This window comes from the organism of the source record quoted next, unplaced genomic scaffold (genome assembly GCF_019419815.1).
Source record: "Pyrus x bretschneideri cultivar Hongxiangsu unplaced genomic scaffold, Pyrus_bretschneideri_v1 Contig33, whole genome shotgun sequence".
In the NCBI taxonomy this organism is placed as follows: Eukaryota; Viridiplantae; Streptophyta; class Magnoliopsida; order Rosales; family Rosaceae; genus Pyrus; species Pyrus x bretschneideri.
Window position 1 is genome coordinate 2,940,959 of NW_025999646.1, and position 16,916 is coordinate 2,957,874.

The window sequence follows — 16,916 nt, forward strand, 5'->3', positions numbered from 1 at the left end:
TTAGACATATTTGGTCTAGAGCAATTGATAGGTTGCAAAAGTTTACAGGCATCACGGAGTAACTCAATGGTTGTGGACGAATTTCAGACTCATATTTCACATGGCACATTCTCACTTAAGTTCCTGGCTTTGGTGAATCACACGATGGTGGTCAGGGAAGACTGAAATGGTTCATTGAGCCTTCTTGGTCCCCAAAAGATAAAATTACCAAGACGAAATCACTAACTGCTTTTTTTGTAAGAAACAAATCCGTTTCAATATGACCCTTAGATTTATGGTAGCATACTTCAATTGTTTACATGTTACTCCAAATACTATCCAATCTTATCTACAAAAAATTAAGTAGCGTGTATGAAAATTATATTTGATTGCCAATTGAAAAAAATGAAGATACTCTTTTTGTTTATTATTTTTTGACAGCTCAGTACTTCTCTGTAAATTAAGATAATGAATAGCACTTTAGTCTTCTCTATATATACACCCGCTCCTGCTTGCCCAAAAGCTCTCATCTTGTTCCTCTTTGGCCTATGTCCTCACTCATTTTCTCTCTCTAAAACCCTTTTGCCTTCTCTCTCTGATCAAACCTCTTAGCATTTGAACCTCCCAGAAACCCCAACAATGCCTGCTGTTGGTATCGCCACCGGCGGGAACGGCAAGGCCTATGCCGGAAATCTCACTCCTTACGTTCTTGCCACATGTATCGTTGCAGCCATGGGTGGTCTGATTTTTGGCTACGATATCGGAATTTCTGGTACTTAAAACTTCTCGATCACAATTTTAATTACAGTGTCGCAAAGTTTCTTCTTTTTTTTTTAAAAAAACGATGTTTATGTAATTTTCATTCATGATCAGGTGGTGTAACGTCCATGGATTCGTTCCTGAAGAAGTTCTTTCTGTCTGTGTATCACAAGAAGGAGAAAGACAAGACGAACAACCAGTACTGTCAATATGATAGTCAAACGTTGACCATGTTCACATCGTCGCTGTACTTGGCTGCTCTCATATCCTCGATCGTGGCCGCCACCGTGACGAGAAAATTCGGCCGGAAACTGTCCATGTTGTTCGGTGGTCTGCTGTTTTGCTCCGGTGCTATCATCAATGCCGCTGCCAAAGCTGTCTGGATGTTGATCCTCGGCCGTATGTTGCTCGGTTTCGGCATCGGATTCTCCAATCAGGTAGACTACTGCTTCATAGTTTTGACTCGGGGTGGGCGAAAATCATTTTCCCTTTTTAATAATCGAGTCGAGAGATTTTGATATTTTACACGGTGTTTGATTTTTGTTCATTGCATGTTGTCCGTTAAGAACAAGGAACGTGCTGTCCGAAAACCAAAAAAAAACAAATGCCTAATGAGATTCTATTCCTCTTTTTGTTTCCCACAGTGATTTTCGCACATTTTTTTTTATTTAAAATAAGCAAACGAGAATACGAAAATCACTGTCTTTTGCTTATGAATAGAATTAGATCTTACACTTTCCTTCAGATCTGAATTGAAATTACTTGGAATATGACAAAATTGGGTTCTCTGCTTTCTGGTATAATACGCTGTTTGGTTGCTGAGAAAATGTAGGGGAGATAGTTTGCTATTTGCTTTTCCGTTTTCTTAGCAACCAAACAAGGGTTGTGTCATGTGCGAAGAATTTGAATAGAAAATTAAAAAAAATGCAATCAGATAGCGGTTTTTGACTAAATTTAATACAAATTGTCATTTTCTCGGCTTCCTAATATAAAAATAATTCATAAAGTTGTCTACTTCCAAAGTTCCAAGCAACATGACAACTTGTCAAACCCATGTGTGGCCCTAGACCATGACCGTTTTGTTCACTTTAATCAAAATGGTTGCGAAATTGATTACCACTATTCAAATGCAAATCTTGCAAACGGATGTTAGGTCAGTTGATCGGTTGGCCGGATTAATCACTTTTTCTTTATGTACTCGAGTTCGAATCATTTTCTTTATAAATTAGACTAATTAGTTTTTTATGTTTCTTTTGTGATTACAGTCAGTGCCACTCTACCTCTCTGAGATGGCACCCTACAAATTCAGGGGAGCTCTCAACATTGGCTTCCAGCTATCAATCACAATTGGTATCCTTGTGGCCAATGTGCTGAACTACTTCTTTGCCAAGATCAAGGGTGGCTGGGGATGGAGATTGAGCTTGGGCGGCGCGATGGTGCCCGCCCTTATCATCACAATCGGCTCACTTGTCCTGCCAGACACTCCCAACTCCATGATTGAGCGCGGCCAGCACGACGAAGCCAAGGCCAAGCTTCAGCGCATTCGCGGCGTTGATGATGTTAGCGAAGAGTTCAGTGACCTAGTTGCCGCCAGTGATGCCGCAAACCAAATTGAGGACCCGTGGAGAAACTTGTTGAGGAGGAAGTACAGACCTCACCTATGCATGGCAATCCTCATTCCCTTTTTTCAGCAGCTCACCGGCATTAATGTGATCATGTTCTACGCGCCGGTTTTGTTCAACACGATCGGGTTTGGATCTGATGCCTCGCTCATGTCAGCTGTGATCACCGGCAGTGTTAATGTTCTTGCAACTATGGTCTCAATCTATGGCGTTGACAAGTGGGGAAGAAGGTTCCTTTTCCTTGAGGGTGGAGCTCAAATGTTATTTTGCCAGGTAAAGAACCAACTGACAATATGTCATCGATTAATATATATCGATACCATTGTTGTCAACAAAACATATTGACATGTTACTGCTATGTTTTTGATAAAATTGATATGATATAAGTCCCTTATGGACGTCCTGCACAGAGAATTTTTTGACGATTTAGTCAATTCATTGTGTGTTTGCTTTAATTTCAGGCGGTTGTGGCAGCTTGCATTGGTGCAAAGTTTGGAGTAAATGGGACCCCTGGAGAATTGCCAAAGTGGTATGCAATTGTGGTGGTGGTGTTCATCTGCACATATGTTGCAGGATTCGCATGGTCATGGGGTCCCCTCGGATGGCTAGTCCCGAGTGAAATCTTCCCGTTGGAAATCCGATCAGCCGCACAGAGTGTCAACGTTTCAGTCAACATGATCTTCACCTTCATTGTGGCTCAAATCTTCCTGACAATGCTCTGCCACTTGAAGTTTGGGCTCTTCATTTTCTTTGCGTTCTTTGTGTTTGTGATGTCAATCTTCGTTTACTACTTCTTGCCTGAGACGAAGGGGATTCCGATCGAAGAGATGGGCCAAGTGTGGAGGTCACATTGGTACTGGAAGAGATTCGTCAGTGCAGAAGAGGGAGGAGGTTATGAGATGGAGAAGGCATCTCAAACTGTCAAAAATGTGTAATTTGGGTGATGGGCAAATATATGCCTCATTTACTTTTATTTTTATTTTTGTAGCAGTGAATATTACTGTTCCCATCGGCAAGGGTGATATAAAATTATTGTGCATTTATGTCCAATTTAGTTTTGCTATAAGGTTTTTTTACTGATATTTTACTTTGATTTAGAGTACGTAAAATAATATTCGAATTTATATACAGAAAACAAACACATTACTATAACTAACCTAGACCGCTTGTGTTTGCATCTTATTGGGTGGTGATTTCTGCACAATAAGCCAACGGCCAATGCCAACCAGATTTTTCCAGTAAACCCAAATAAGAAGAAGAAAGAATTAAGACCCTTTCAGGATCTTTGTTTCTAGAGCTGAATGATTCAGATATTCGAACCACTCATTTTAAATCTCGAGTTATCATTAGTCTATTCCACTTACTCACCTACACAAACCAAACATCTGAATCTCTCTTTCTCTCTCTTCAATGGCCTTGATCTTTGGGTCCTTAAACTCTAAACACAGAGATCCAAAAAGGATGTAGACTAAAAGAAAACAAAAAAATCATACTTGAATAAATAATAACAAAGGGAGGCAAAAATAATGACTTGCAAGAGGCAACCACATTATTTAAAAAGAGAAAAGGAATTCAATTTGGGAGGGAAGGAGTATCCATGAAGTCAGGAGCAGAAAGTTGAAATTCAATTTCTTGACGAGCACCAATTATTGGTGGATCCACTTAATCAGAAGAGATTCGTATTTGGGTCTAACTAGGGTAAGAGACATCTTGATTAGGACCATCTATTTTCCATTTTATTTTTGGATTGGTTGTTAGGACCATGTTGAGTGAGATTTTATCTCCCAAGCATTAATTTTCGTTTAAAATTTTGATTTCTTTAGTATTATTTGTATTTTTTTATTATATTTTGGTCAGGATCTAAGCTAGCTTATACAATGAGTTAATCGTAATCAAGTATTGAACTCGCTGCTTATAAACTTCACATAGGATTTCGCACTTACAAGTCGAAACTTAACGTTGTAAAAATTCAAGTAATAAGGAGTTTTGTCCATTTAATATAGTCGTTGCACATAGTACTCCGTCTAAATTAATGAAAACATACAAGTGTTAGATATAAATCCAGATTACTTAGATACCCACTAGTCAGTGCCCAAGTTTACCAACATGTGTAACAAGATGAAGACACAAGTAATTTTAAAGACTCATTATTCTTGAAACCAAACACCCTTAAGCCCATAACCAGACACTAATCTTCTCTCTCAATCCACTCACCAACCAGTTAATAGTTGTAATGGCGCATGTTGGGTTAAATAATCATTTGTGTGGAAAATTCGAAGTTTAGGATATTACGTTATTTACGCATTCCTTTTTGTCTCTGTACATATTTATTAATTTTTATTTATTGATATTTTTCAATTTATAATCGATCCGACGATCAAGAATTAAAAGGAGTATATGACAAATAAAAATACGTATGTTAATAACACCATTCTAAATTTATAGGATCTAAGGGAAACTAAATTCAACAACCAAATGAATATTCTCATCACTCTCCTAACTTTATTTCAAGTGGGGAGGTGGGCATCAAATGTCACACATGCTATTGGTGTTGGTATTTTTCTTTTATTTTTTTTCCGCAGTGTAATGATGGGGTTGCAAGAAACTTTTGGTATTGTCGCAAAGCTTGAATGTGAATCCAAGGGATAAATCTTGTACGAATTACTACATGTCACATGCCAAAATCTTGTAGCAACAAAAAGAGAGGTGTGCGGGAGGTGTTTGTCAATTTGGTCACGGCCTTACTATGAATCAAAAGAAGAATCGCATGACTTGGATTTTGAAATGGATATGTTTTTGGATATAAACTTGGGTATCATATGCTAACTAGCTATATCCTTGTTTCAAAAGCACTTTTATACCAAAGCACTTTTTAGAAGAATTTTTCATAGGCTTTTTGAGGTCGAGCCTTGTCACAGCAAAAATGTTGCTATTTTGTGACCAAGCCTTGGAGCAACGAAAATGTTGCTCTTTTGTGACCGAAAGGTCACAGGTTTGAGTTGTGGAAATAGTCTCTTTGCAATGTAAGAGGAAGGCTACGTATGATAGACGTTCCCCCTCCCCTTCCGAGCCTCACAAAACGGGGAATCTTGTTGGCTTGAAGTAGTCCTTTTTTTTTCATAGGCTTTTTGTTGTTGGATGTATAAAGTTTGGGCTTCCCATTAAGATTTGTATTTCGATTCTTGATAGTTTAGTAAACATTTTATTTTGATTCAACTTCTTTTTCAATTCGATTTATAACAGTCGGTAAATACTTTATTAAAAATGACTCCTTCCCAATTCCTGCTCACTTCGATTCATTCATAACTCGATCATGCTATGTCCGGATCTTCCTTATTTTAATTACAAATACGTAAACATGACCTTAAAGGATAAACCCTAGTATGCGGCATGTCTCACCTTTTGTGTGAAGGGTGCGGCATGTAGACGCTCGTACTCAAGAACTTCTCTTTGACGTTGAAGAATATATAACAAAAACACGGTAAAACAACTCGGAAGTCTTTGAGTTGAGTTTAATATATAACGTCCAAAATCACTTGAAAATTAATGGGCAAATACATGGTGACGGATTAATACACATTACTTTCTGGTCTCTCCTTATTTATCATCGTGCATGAACTCTGCAATATTTGAGAGCAGTTGGGCATGCAGCTTGTTAACTGAGTGATCCATTAAGGCAGAGCCATTGGCCAACGAAGAGTATCGTGCAGTTGAGATTAGGGTTGATTGACTCAAAGAAGGCAGTAGGCAAGTTGAAGGTTTGCTCAACCCCAAAACAAGTGTCTCCGCTTTTTACACCGTAGGTTTTATCACACTTTAGGGTGGGAGGCGGCTTCAAGAACCCATGTCCTTATTCAAAATCCAAAAAACAAATGCACGTCAATTCAAAGTCGTTAAATTTCATTCGATTAAATTATCTAATCGCTGCTATTTAGATGTGTAACTTATATGTGCAATTTGATATGCACAAGAGAAAGCCTCATATAAACTTTTAACAACATAAAATTGATAGGATTTTACTGACTATATGTTGTTATTTCTCTCCCTAAAAATTTATTTCGACCAATTTCCCCTTAAAGTCTAAAGCTATTTACAAATTTGCCATTTTCCCCCTTTATGACCTTGTTTCAAAAATAAAAATATCACTTTTCATTGTTTTTAAAAATATAACTTTTCATTGTTTTTAAGAAAAAAAAATTAAAAATGAAAAAGAACAAATAACAATTAAGGACAGATACGCAAATTTTTTGGACGAAAATTGGATAGAGAATGTGTAATTATAAGGATGGGGAGACATTGGTCATTTACAATAGTTTGGTAGGGAAACTGGTCAAAATAAAAGTTTAGAGAGAAAATCGACAATAAAATACAAGTTTGGAGGAGAAATGAGAAAAATTCATCCTTACCGAGAATTTGGGCGTCAGCAAAAGCAATGAGGAGGAGGAGAGAAAGCACCGAAACCAAGTTCACAATCTTAGCCATCCTAAGCTCTTTCTTCCTTTGTTTTGCCATCCTATTTGAGTTTCTACTATTTATAGTGTAAAAAACGTGGGAAAAGAAGCCAAGAAGGTTGTTCATATCCGAGCCTCAGACAAAATGGCCAGCTCTGTATGAGTTGGACGTTGCTTCCGCTGCTCTGCATATATACATTATCATTTAAGCGGATTATACTATACAAAGTAAGCTATGTTACCCTTTGGTTTTTCATCCTATTTGTTTTTTTATTTACACTAAAAGGATAGGGGTGGGCTAAGTCTCACAATAAGCTAGTAATAATATAGTTCAATGTCTCTTTTGACGAGAATCGAACCTAAGACCTCTCACTTACAAGTGAAGAGGAATACTACTAGACCGTATTATCAACTCTGTGTTTTTTCCTTGTCCAATTACAGTTATCAATTATCAATTACATAATAGGCAATCAATAACAATTACGGAAAAGATTCCAGAGTCAACGGCTCTGTTCTAACACCCCCACAAACTGGACGGTCGAGATCAGATGAGTTTGGAACGAAGAGTACCATGGCGTGGCTGATGAATAGCTTTGGTGAGAAGGTCAGCAGGTTGCTCAGTGAATGAAATATAGCACACACTATGACTACCAAGAGCCATTTTTTCACGGACAAAGTGATCCTCAAGTTCAATATGACTAGTGCGAGCATGATGAACAGGATTAGCAGGAAGATAAGTGGCACTTAGGTTGTCACAACGCAGCAAAATAGGGAAGCGCAAGTGAACACCAAGCTTACCAAGAAGAAATCATAGCCAGGTGGTCTCAGCAAAAGCATAAGCTAGAGACAGATACTCGGCTTCAGCAGTAGAGCACGCAAGTATCGGTTGCTTTTGGAACACCAAGAGATAAGATTAGTGCCGAAATAGACTAAATAACTAGATGGTGAACGCCGGATGTCTGGACAACCTACCGAATCAGCATCAGAATAAGCAGATAGTGAAGCAAATGACAACTGAGGAGTGAGAGTGATGCCAATTCCGTTGTTACTCCGAAGATTGAAACAGCTTCTGTATGTTGCTAAATTTTGTTCAAACGGTATAAAATCTGTTGTTGCTCAGTTTGATACTATCGCACAAGTCACTGCACATCTTCAAACTTAAGCAGCGGCTGCAGCCACCCTATTTGAAGAGTGGCAGCACCAGCTGCAAACCAGCCTCAGGTGGAGGAAAGTAGAAGTGCACAAGGCCGGCTTCCATGCCTATTTTGGTACTTGGCCGGCACTTTTATACCTTTCCCTTGCATATATTAACAGTGTCTAGTTTTGACACACTAATTATAGAAAGGGGTGGTGGCATCATCGCCATTCCAACGGTAATGTTGACAGGAATGAGATCCACTCCGGATCACTCTGCATTCAAAGCCCGCAAATTGATAGATCCTGACCATTTTAGAGAGAGAGATCCGAGCCGTCTAAGTTTTTAGTTTTTGTGAATCAGTGAAATGAACTAGTAAGAACTGTAGAAATGAAATTACGTGGTCTAGATCTCTCGATTCTCATGCTCCGGACACAGATCCAGAGTAGATCTCAATCCATGTTGAGAAATGCTAAAATTTTATCTTCGGTAAATGCCACATCACGCAACTAAGACGAGTTTTATTCTCGAAAGAGAAACAAAATCGCGTTATCTACATACATACCGTTCATCATTGTGACTGACTTAGCCAAGTTCAGAGTACTCTCAAATTACAAGAGACTCTCCACTTCAAATTGTCTTCTTTTTTTTACATCAATGTATAAACGTTGGACCGTCCTCATCCTTTTTGTACCTTCTCAATACCACATCCTACACATTACCGAATGATACAAATAAACGATGGTTACAAATGATACACCAAAGTAGACCATCGCTTCTCACTCACATCAGAAAAAGCCACCCGAAACAAATGCTCATGGGGAGTCCACGCCTTCAACTTGCTGACGGGCGAGATATCTTTCCCTCCTCTCCTTCTAAACAAGACACAAAGGGCAAAAATGAATGAAGCACGTAAGAAGGTATTCATTGCACAAGCAATTTCTGTGTGACAACAGAACAATGTACTCACCCATTCATCTATGACAAGTCCTTCTCCAATAATCTTTGGACCAGTTTCTTCCGCAGGTTTCTTGCGTGCCTCCAGCGCAGCATCGGCATCAGCCAACTGGCGCTTCAGTTTTTCCATAGCCTTTGAAGAAACAAAAAAGTATTAATCTCTTAACATAAATGCCAACAGAAAGCCATACAGGTCCGGGATATACATTTACAAACACAAATATTGACATCAAGTTAATTTCATGTCAACCGCACTTACAGGAGTAGAACGCTCTGGATCTAGAAAGACAACCCGTAGTATCTGCTCTACGGCCACTTGGTCCTTTTGCTCATCAAACTGTTACCAAAAAATAATTTGAAAATGAATATTTCAGACGACATACAAATCAATTTTTATATTAAAATTTTTACCAATGAACATGTTTATAAGACCAGCTACTAAATTAGGATTTTATAACTCGAGATAACATTTAAAGGATGCACACTATTTACGTACCAGTTCAGGTACATATTCCATTGCTCCCTTCACCTTCAAGCTCATGATTTTAAACTTAACTCTGCTCTTTTGATCCACTAGTTTTTCATTCTTCTCGGGGGCCTCAACAAACTTGAATACTACCATAACAAACCAAAATAACAAAAAAGATCTCGTTAAAAGGCCAAAACAAGTTAAAGCTTGAGAAGACAAAACTATCTGAATAAAAACGATGATACTTTTAATTTCATGAGACATAATTCCATTAAAGCAAAACAGAAACCCGTATAAAAGGGCAATACCGTTTCCAACACTATATCATAAAGGGAAATGAAATGAATTGAATTGCACAAAGTTATACAGAAACCGTTACCAGTCGCTATAAGACTCTCGCCAGGACTAAGAATCGCTCCTGGAGGACGCATGAAACAACTTTTCGGTGCAGTTGTTTGGAACTAAAGCAAGTAAGCAAGAAAACTCGTTAGAAAAAATCAATCAGGATAAGAAACTCGAACAATATCAACCACATTAGGCTTCACCAAACATTCTCAAATTACAAAAATTCTGAGAAACTACAGAACAGAAGTAAAATCGTAAACACATGACGGTACCTTGAATGCTACAAAGGACTTGCTGGTGTTTTTAATTCTAATGGCACTCCTAACCTGCTTTCCGGGTTCACCTTCAAGAAACAGAGTCCATACACATAAATAAGCAAATAAATCATCAGGCAATAAACCCAATACCGAAATAAATCGGAAAACTAATTTGATTTCCTTATATAGCCACTAACTCATTCGAAAAAATCGTGACAGCAACACGAAAATCATCGATTGCATCCATAAAACTTGGATTAATCACCGTATTATCGACATGATTAGCTTAATAACACGAATCGCAACTTGCAAATGCATTTTTACAGTTTCCTTGATCCTAAAATCAGCAATAAAATCTAAAATCCAGAAGCAAATCCACAACAATTATTCACAATCTACATATAACATACTAAAAATAGAAGAAATAAAAATAAATTAAATTAATTAACAGATAACTAAATAAGGAGACGTACAGGGAAAATAGAGTTTATTGTTGGGATCGAGCTTGAGTCTACGGCGAGTCAGAAGCAGCGACCTGGCGACGGACGACACCGACTTCGCGGCGTTTTGATTCGATCCGTCGCCCTGAGCGTTACTATGGTGGTGGGGAGCGTTGTGCCACGACGAGGACGACGTCGTAACGGCGGCTTTCCCCGACGTCCGAAACGGGCGCTTGAAGAAGCCCCAGACTTTTCCGTCGGACGAGGACGAAGACGAAGACGACGACTTTGACTTTTGGTCAGCGACGGCCATCTCTCAGAGCATTAGACAGAGTCGAAACGGCGTCGTTTGTCTCAAAGTCTCCGCGCAGTGCGGAGCAAATCGGAACCGACGGAGAGGATTCAATTGGATTTGACCGTATGAGTTCACGCCCGAACCTTTTGTGCTTCACCTTTGTGGCGTCCGTCTGTCCTCCTCCTTTCGTACTTTTCTACTTCGACGTGAGTAAAACGACGTCGTACAGCGGACACAGAATGCTTTTTAGCTTTTTGTGAAAGCAAATCAATGGCTAAGTCTGGCTCGCGAAAGACAAACCGTTGACGTGAGGTTCTTGAGTTGACTTTGGGTTAACTACGGGAGATAAACTTACTTATTGCAATGTTTATGTGAATCACAATAGTGATTAGGAAATATCGAAATACCTCTGTGAGCTTTTTATACTTTTGAAGAAGTGGGCTGTTACGACAAAACCATCCGTTGTTTTTTTTTTTATTATTAAATATATCAAATGCTTTTAAGAGAGCTAGATCCACATGAAGTGTGTGATTCATATCTAAAAAAATGAGATACGATTCAAGAGCAGCATCTATCAAGAAGATCAAATAACACGAAGTTGTATAAAAAATTATGTGCAAAATAATATGAAAATATCTTCGATGCATAAACTTATTCAAGGAATTTAAGAAAGCCTTTCCACAGGTTCCATAAGTACCAACTATGCCCACCCCAGATAAATAATCAAATGGGCATTGAAGATTGAAGGTAGGGACGAGAAATTTTTTATTGCAACTGAAACATAAATGATACACTAAAATTACGTGATTTTATAAAAGTTATGAAATTTTTTATTTTTTTAATTATTAACTTTTTGACACATTTATTTTACAATTTGTATAATCATATATTGTGTACTAACTTGTATACTAATCATACTGAAAAATCTCTTATTTAAATACAAGAAGCCGAGCAACCGAATTGGTTCGAACGAAGAGAAAGAAAAAAATAATTGTTACAAGGTGATGTCATTGTACTGATAACATTGTCGAGCAACCGCACTCATTAGGAGAGAGTCTCAAAGTGTTCTCCTTAACAGTGAGTTTTAGTGAATACTTTAATCACATTAATTTCTTATTTGTCTAACAAATCGTTGAATGTGTTTTAAACTAATTTAATCTTAGTGTGGAATGTGAACACGAGAAAAACTTTGCTGATGTCAGTGATCACCACCAATTTATAGCAATTTTCGCTATTTTCCTGCAAGCTGACGTAACAACGATTTGAATTTTCCTTTTTCCCTTTAATTTAATTTAATTTAATATTTTTCGCTACTAAAAGATTGCAGTCAATCAATGCCTAATTGGAGGCGATCCTTGTTCAGGTAACGGTACCAAATAAATAATCATTGAATCGACTAACAGCAACATTCCACCTACTAAGCCCACAGCAAATTTAAAGTCTATATGCTTTGCTCATTTTTAATTCTGACGGTACTGTCTGTGCTTACAGAGATTTATGGTAGATTTATGTGTAGAATTTCAATTCGGGCCTTCGAACGACTACCTTTGTTAGTTTTTGTTGGTCTTTTCTGGTGTTCCCCTTTGGTGGTGATGTTGCTAGTGGGATTTTGCTTCTTGCAAGCTTCCTTTGTTTCGTGGCGGCAGTCGGTGTGGTGGTCCTTGGAGGATAACGTAGCCTTTTTCTTTGCGAACCATTAGTTTGTTTGGTCTGACATTAAATACCAATTTTATTCAACATTGAGATTATATTCAAGCAGCCACTTACGAATGGCGCTAGCATAAATCTCGTTGTAACTACATAAGTTCATGAGAAATATTGGCCTCCATGATTAAGACTTGAAGAGAGATGACTAGGTCTTATATTCCATACCAAATACGCGTTAAGTCGCCATGTCAATAAAACCAACCTCATCCATTATTCAAACTACAGAATGTTTCCGTTGACTAAACTAATCAAAGGTTAAGTAATAAAATTCACAAAAAAATACTAAACCGTTTGCTTCTCAATCCCCAAAGCGTGACAAAAGCAAGATAGAAGATACGGTCCAATTTAGGTTTGTTTTTATAAACATGTACTTGTTGATTTTCTCCCGAACTTGCAAGGAGTAGTCAATTTATCTCATAAATTGTTATTTTAGTCAATTACCTTCTGAATTTTTATAATTGACTAATTTTCTTCTCAATTTTAATTTTAACTGATTACCCATATAAACTTTTATAATTGTAAAAGGATAAAGGTAATTTTATCTCCAATGTGGACAACAAATTGTTTTTTTCCTTCTTCTCTTCCGCTAGTTCACTTCGGGTACCTTTTGTTTGAATTTAAGGAATAAGAGATCAATTGGCCAATTATAAAAATTCAGAGGGGTAAACTAAAATTTATGGAGAAATTAGCTAATTATAAAAGTTTAGAGAACAAATCGGTTAAAATTAAAATTATAGGGAAAAATTAACAGCTCCTTACAAATTTGAAGGTGGGGAAATTGGTCAATACTTCTTCTATAAAAGGTATAACCAAACCAAGCCAAGCCAGCTTAATAGTTCGGTTCATTAGGTAAGAGACTGAAAGTCATTTGGCCGGTTCAAAAGATTCAGCCGGTTTTTGGTCCACCCCTAGTTCATCCGGATTAAAAATTACATGTGGTTTCACAAAATCTTTGGCTCATGATATTAAATATTGTAAATATACCATCTTACAAGTCGATCAACTAATTAAGTACTTAATTAGAAAAGCTCGGAATCATCCCATTGGAGGACAGCAGAGTCTAAGTTCTGCTCTCTTTTCAACTTATCCTTCACGAACCAGTCACATATGTCACGCCCCAATCCCGACATACGTCCAGAATTAACACGTGGCGTCATCAAAAATCCGCATCTATCATATCCCACCTCTGGGATATGGGCAAGCACAACTCAATAATCGAATCACATAGTTATTTTCGTATGCTTTATGGCTGCATCTAACCTCCATGTTAGACTGCATATGTACCCTAGATAGGGATCAAGCCATTCGTAGTTCGTCATGCACAATAATTGACATATAACACAGTCCGATTAAGTCGAAAGGTATAACATTTCTCAATCAATCAATAGAACTTGACAAGCATGAAAATACTAGACTCAGGGTTACATAACAGCCCATCTGAAAATCATGATTTCCCCTCCATCAATATATAGGCAATTATGTCACAACATGATACCGCAATTCACAACATATATCATTTCAAAGAACCAACGATGTACAATACCATTCTCTAGTCACATTTATCAACAATTCCAGTCATAACAATAACCATGGTATCCAACATAACAATCCCACATGACGATTTACTTTTCCACTTCAACCATCACATAATTCATCACGTTTTCCACATAAAATCGCATTTCATAGTGTGTAACATAGTTAAGAATTAACAAAGTACACATTATTCTCTAGAAATATCACTCAACTAAAATACTCATGATAACCCCACTCATATCCAACGTCATTCCATAATCATATCAATCAATAATGTCAACCATCACATCATCAATAACACATACAACAAGTCGAAACGCAAGGCTAGAGCAACACAATTCAGTTGAAGACTACATCTTTGGAAAAAGGGAAATTTTGGATCACCCAACAGAACTAAGGCATCAAAGAAGATTCCAGACCATCACTCAACGGAATCCAAACAGAACTCAGTTCCAGACCACCCAACCGAATTGAACAGAAGTCCAAGAAACATAACAACGGCTTGAAGGAAGAAGACATGATTCAAGTTACTCAATTCCCAAAAACTCAATGAAATGAAACAATATCGAGCAACAAATCCACATCACAGTGGGTTATCGGCCAATTACTAGACCTCACATCTCCCAAGCAATTCAATATGCATTTCAATCACATGACACAACTATTTCCAATATACAAGTCAAATCACATTTCACTTCATCTTACCAATTCACTATACTTCCAACATTATATCTCAATACATAGCTTGTAACATATCAAGGAATCACAAAGCACAAAGTTAATATTTAATTATGTTAATCAATCAGTGAGATAACATATCATTTCACGAATTTAGTTAATGAACTCTACATAATTCCCAACTTGGGTTATGAATAATAACATGGCGATTCTAATTTATTTTCACAAAATCTATTGTGGGTAATTCCCATCTACTCGAATTTAGGATTCTAAGATCACCTTACGGAATGAACAAGAGCAAGGATTTCGGACCACTCAACGGAATCCAACAACACTGGGATCCGGACCACTCAACGGAACCAACAACATTGGGTTCCGGATCACTCAACGGAACCAAAATACCAAGCGGTTTTCTCATAATCTACCCAGACCTATCATATGTAAAGTCAATGCCAATATTATGGAATTGGTGCACTGGCAAATCAGGCACTCAGATAAGCTGAGAGGCTCAAGTGAGGGACAATAAAAGAAGCATGTGATACAATAATAAAACCAGCCATCAATCATAATTTATAAACATTGAATATAAATCTTTCATAAGAAATCAATACCAAACTTTTGAAAACTCTGAGGGAGTCACCCAGACATCCAAAAGTTCATCTCAAACAACCATAACATCTCACACCCATAATCACATACGCACAATGAAAGTAGAATTAGGGCGACACTGGTCATCCAAAGCCTACACCTTTGCAACCATCTCAAACTAAACTCAATGAACTAAGGTGGATACAATCCCGGACCATCACTCAACGGGATCACGGAGTAAGAGGGATTCCGGACCATCACTCAATGGAACCCAAACCAAGATACGATTCCTGACCATCACTCAACGGAATCGCATAGTAAAGTAGGAAGGATTCCGGACCATCACTCAACGGAATCCAAACTAGGATACGTTTCCGAACCATCACTCAACGGAATCGCGGAGTACATTGCATAGCCACCAACCAATGAAACAACACATAAATCAAGTTACTCCAGTTATAAAAGCTCAACGAAACAAGATATGAAATAATGAAACGAGCATTGACACATGTTTCAAAACAACAAACCCCATGACAATGGGTTAACGGTCCACCACTAGCCCTCACCTCATCAAATCAAGCCAATCATACAAAACAAACCATATTTCCAATATGCACGTCAAATCCCACTTCATATAACTATATCATTGGCTAAATATGAAAATTAACAATTTATAGGAAAAATGATTATAAAACCATTTCATGTTCACATATATTAAGTCGCTCACATTTCATCATACAATCCATCTATGTAAATCAACTACTTTTCGAATATGCATGCTAATCAAATATCACGATCATCATTAGTACACAAGCCAAATCATGTTTAATAAACTTAAGTCTATGGCTAAATGTATATATAATCACATTTCAATAGAATCACATTATAAGACCAAGTCAAACTCACGGATGATGCCAATATAAGAAATCAAGGTAATAACCATATCACACATGTTCAAGTCACTCTCTAACCAATGTAGGCCCACTAGGCTTCACTTAAGTCTCCTATGGTACTAATTTATTATTTAGAACATTCTGAGACATGTTGACCATAAATCAACTCTCGATCAACGATGGGATCCACAACAATTCGCAAATCAGATTTATGATCCATAACTTCCCAAAGTCCACATTATGCTTCGAGGATAACATACTAAAGTTTCATTATGATCCAATGGTCAAATTGTCGTCAATCACACAAACAAGTGGCGGTTGTGTTGGAAATGTGCCCTAAAACCAATCATATGATGATACTTTACGGACATTTCAAACTAATGTAGTTTAAAGGGCAAACATTATTGTTTGAGCCGTCTCATATAAATGTTATATGCTTAAACGATAAGTCCAAGGAATATGTGATTGGAAGAATGCGATCTAAAGAAGTTAGATTCATGAGACCATTCTTTCGTTGACACATCCTAAACGTTCCTGATCATAGGATTGTCAATTGGGCATTGACAGTCCGTTAAGATTAGTACGTGCTATGTCTTCTCTCAGGGAGAGTGACTAGTCTCGAGTCATTGGTGTGTGTGACATCAAGACAAGTACGTAGGTGCTCAATAGAGAATGAGTTCACTGAACACGATCAACGAAGAGTTCTCATATTCATGTCACATGAGAACTCATGGTTGGGATAATGCAAATTAGTCTTTTGACCTGAGGCATCACAGTTGTCTTGTGGTTAGGTCCTTAATCTTTGATT

The 16,916-nt window shown here is 37.6% G+C and overlaps 2 protein-coding genes and 1 long non-coding RNA gene across 3 annotated transcripts; 1 reads left to right on the forward strand and 2 right to left on the reverse strand.

The window, feature by feature from the left end:
* Positions 1-491: 491 nt before the first annotated feature.
* LOC125480409 (sugar carrier protein C-like) lies at positions 492-3,410 on the forward strand. Its single transcript, XM_048591251.1, has 4 exons — positions 492-751; positions 853-1,175; positions 2,004-2,633; positions 2,822-3,410. The coding sequence occupies exons 1-4, from the start codon at positions 619-621 to the stop codon at positions 3,293-3,295; spliced, it is 1,560 nt and encodes a 519-aa protein (XP_048447208.1). The 5' UTR covers positions 492-618; the 3' UTR covers positions 3,296-3,410.
* A 2,418-nt stretch (positions 3,411-5,828) lies between these two features.
* Positions 5,829-6,925, reverse strand: LOC125480305. Its single transcript, XR_007260666.1, has 2 exons — positions 6,767-6,925; positions 5,829-6,209 (listed from the first exon to the last, which is right to left on the reverse strand). It is a non-coding gene; the product is annotated as an uncharacterized LOC125480305 (long non-coding RNA).
* A 1,522-nt stretch (positions 6,926-8,447) lies between these two features.
* On the reverse strand, positions 8,448-10,944 carry LOC125480503 (vesicle-associated protein 4-2-like). Its single transcript, XM_048591448.1, has 7 exons — positions 10,448-10,944; positions 9,990-10,060; positions 9,752-9,833; positions 9,400-9,518; positions 9,163-9,240; positions 8,917-9,036; positions 8,448-8,821 (listed from the first exon to the last, which is right to left on the reverse strand). Exons 1-7 carry the CDS (start codon positions 10,725-10,727, stop codon positions 8,762-8,764), a joined length of 810 nt encoding a protein of 269 aa, XP_048447405.1. The 5' UTR covers positions 10,728-10,944; the 3' UTR covers positions 8,448-8,761.
* Between the last annotated feature and the right edge of the window lie 5,972 nt (positions 10,945-16,916).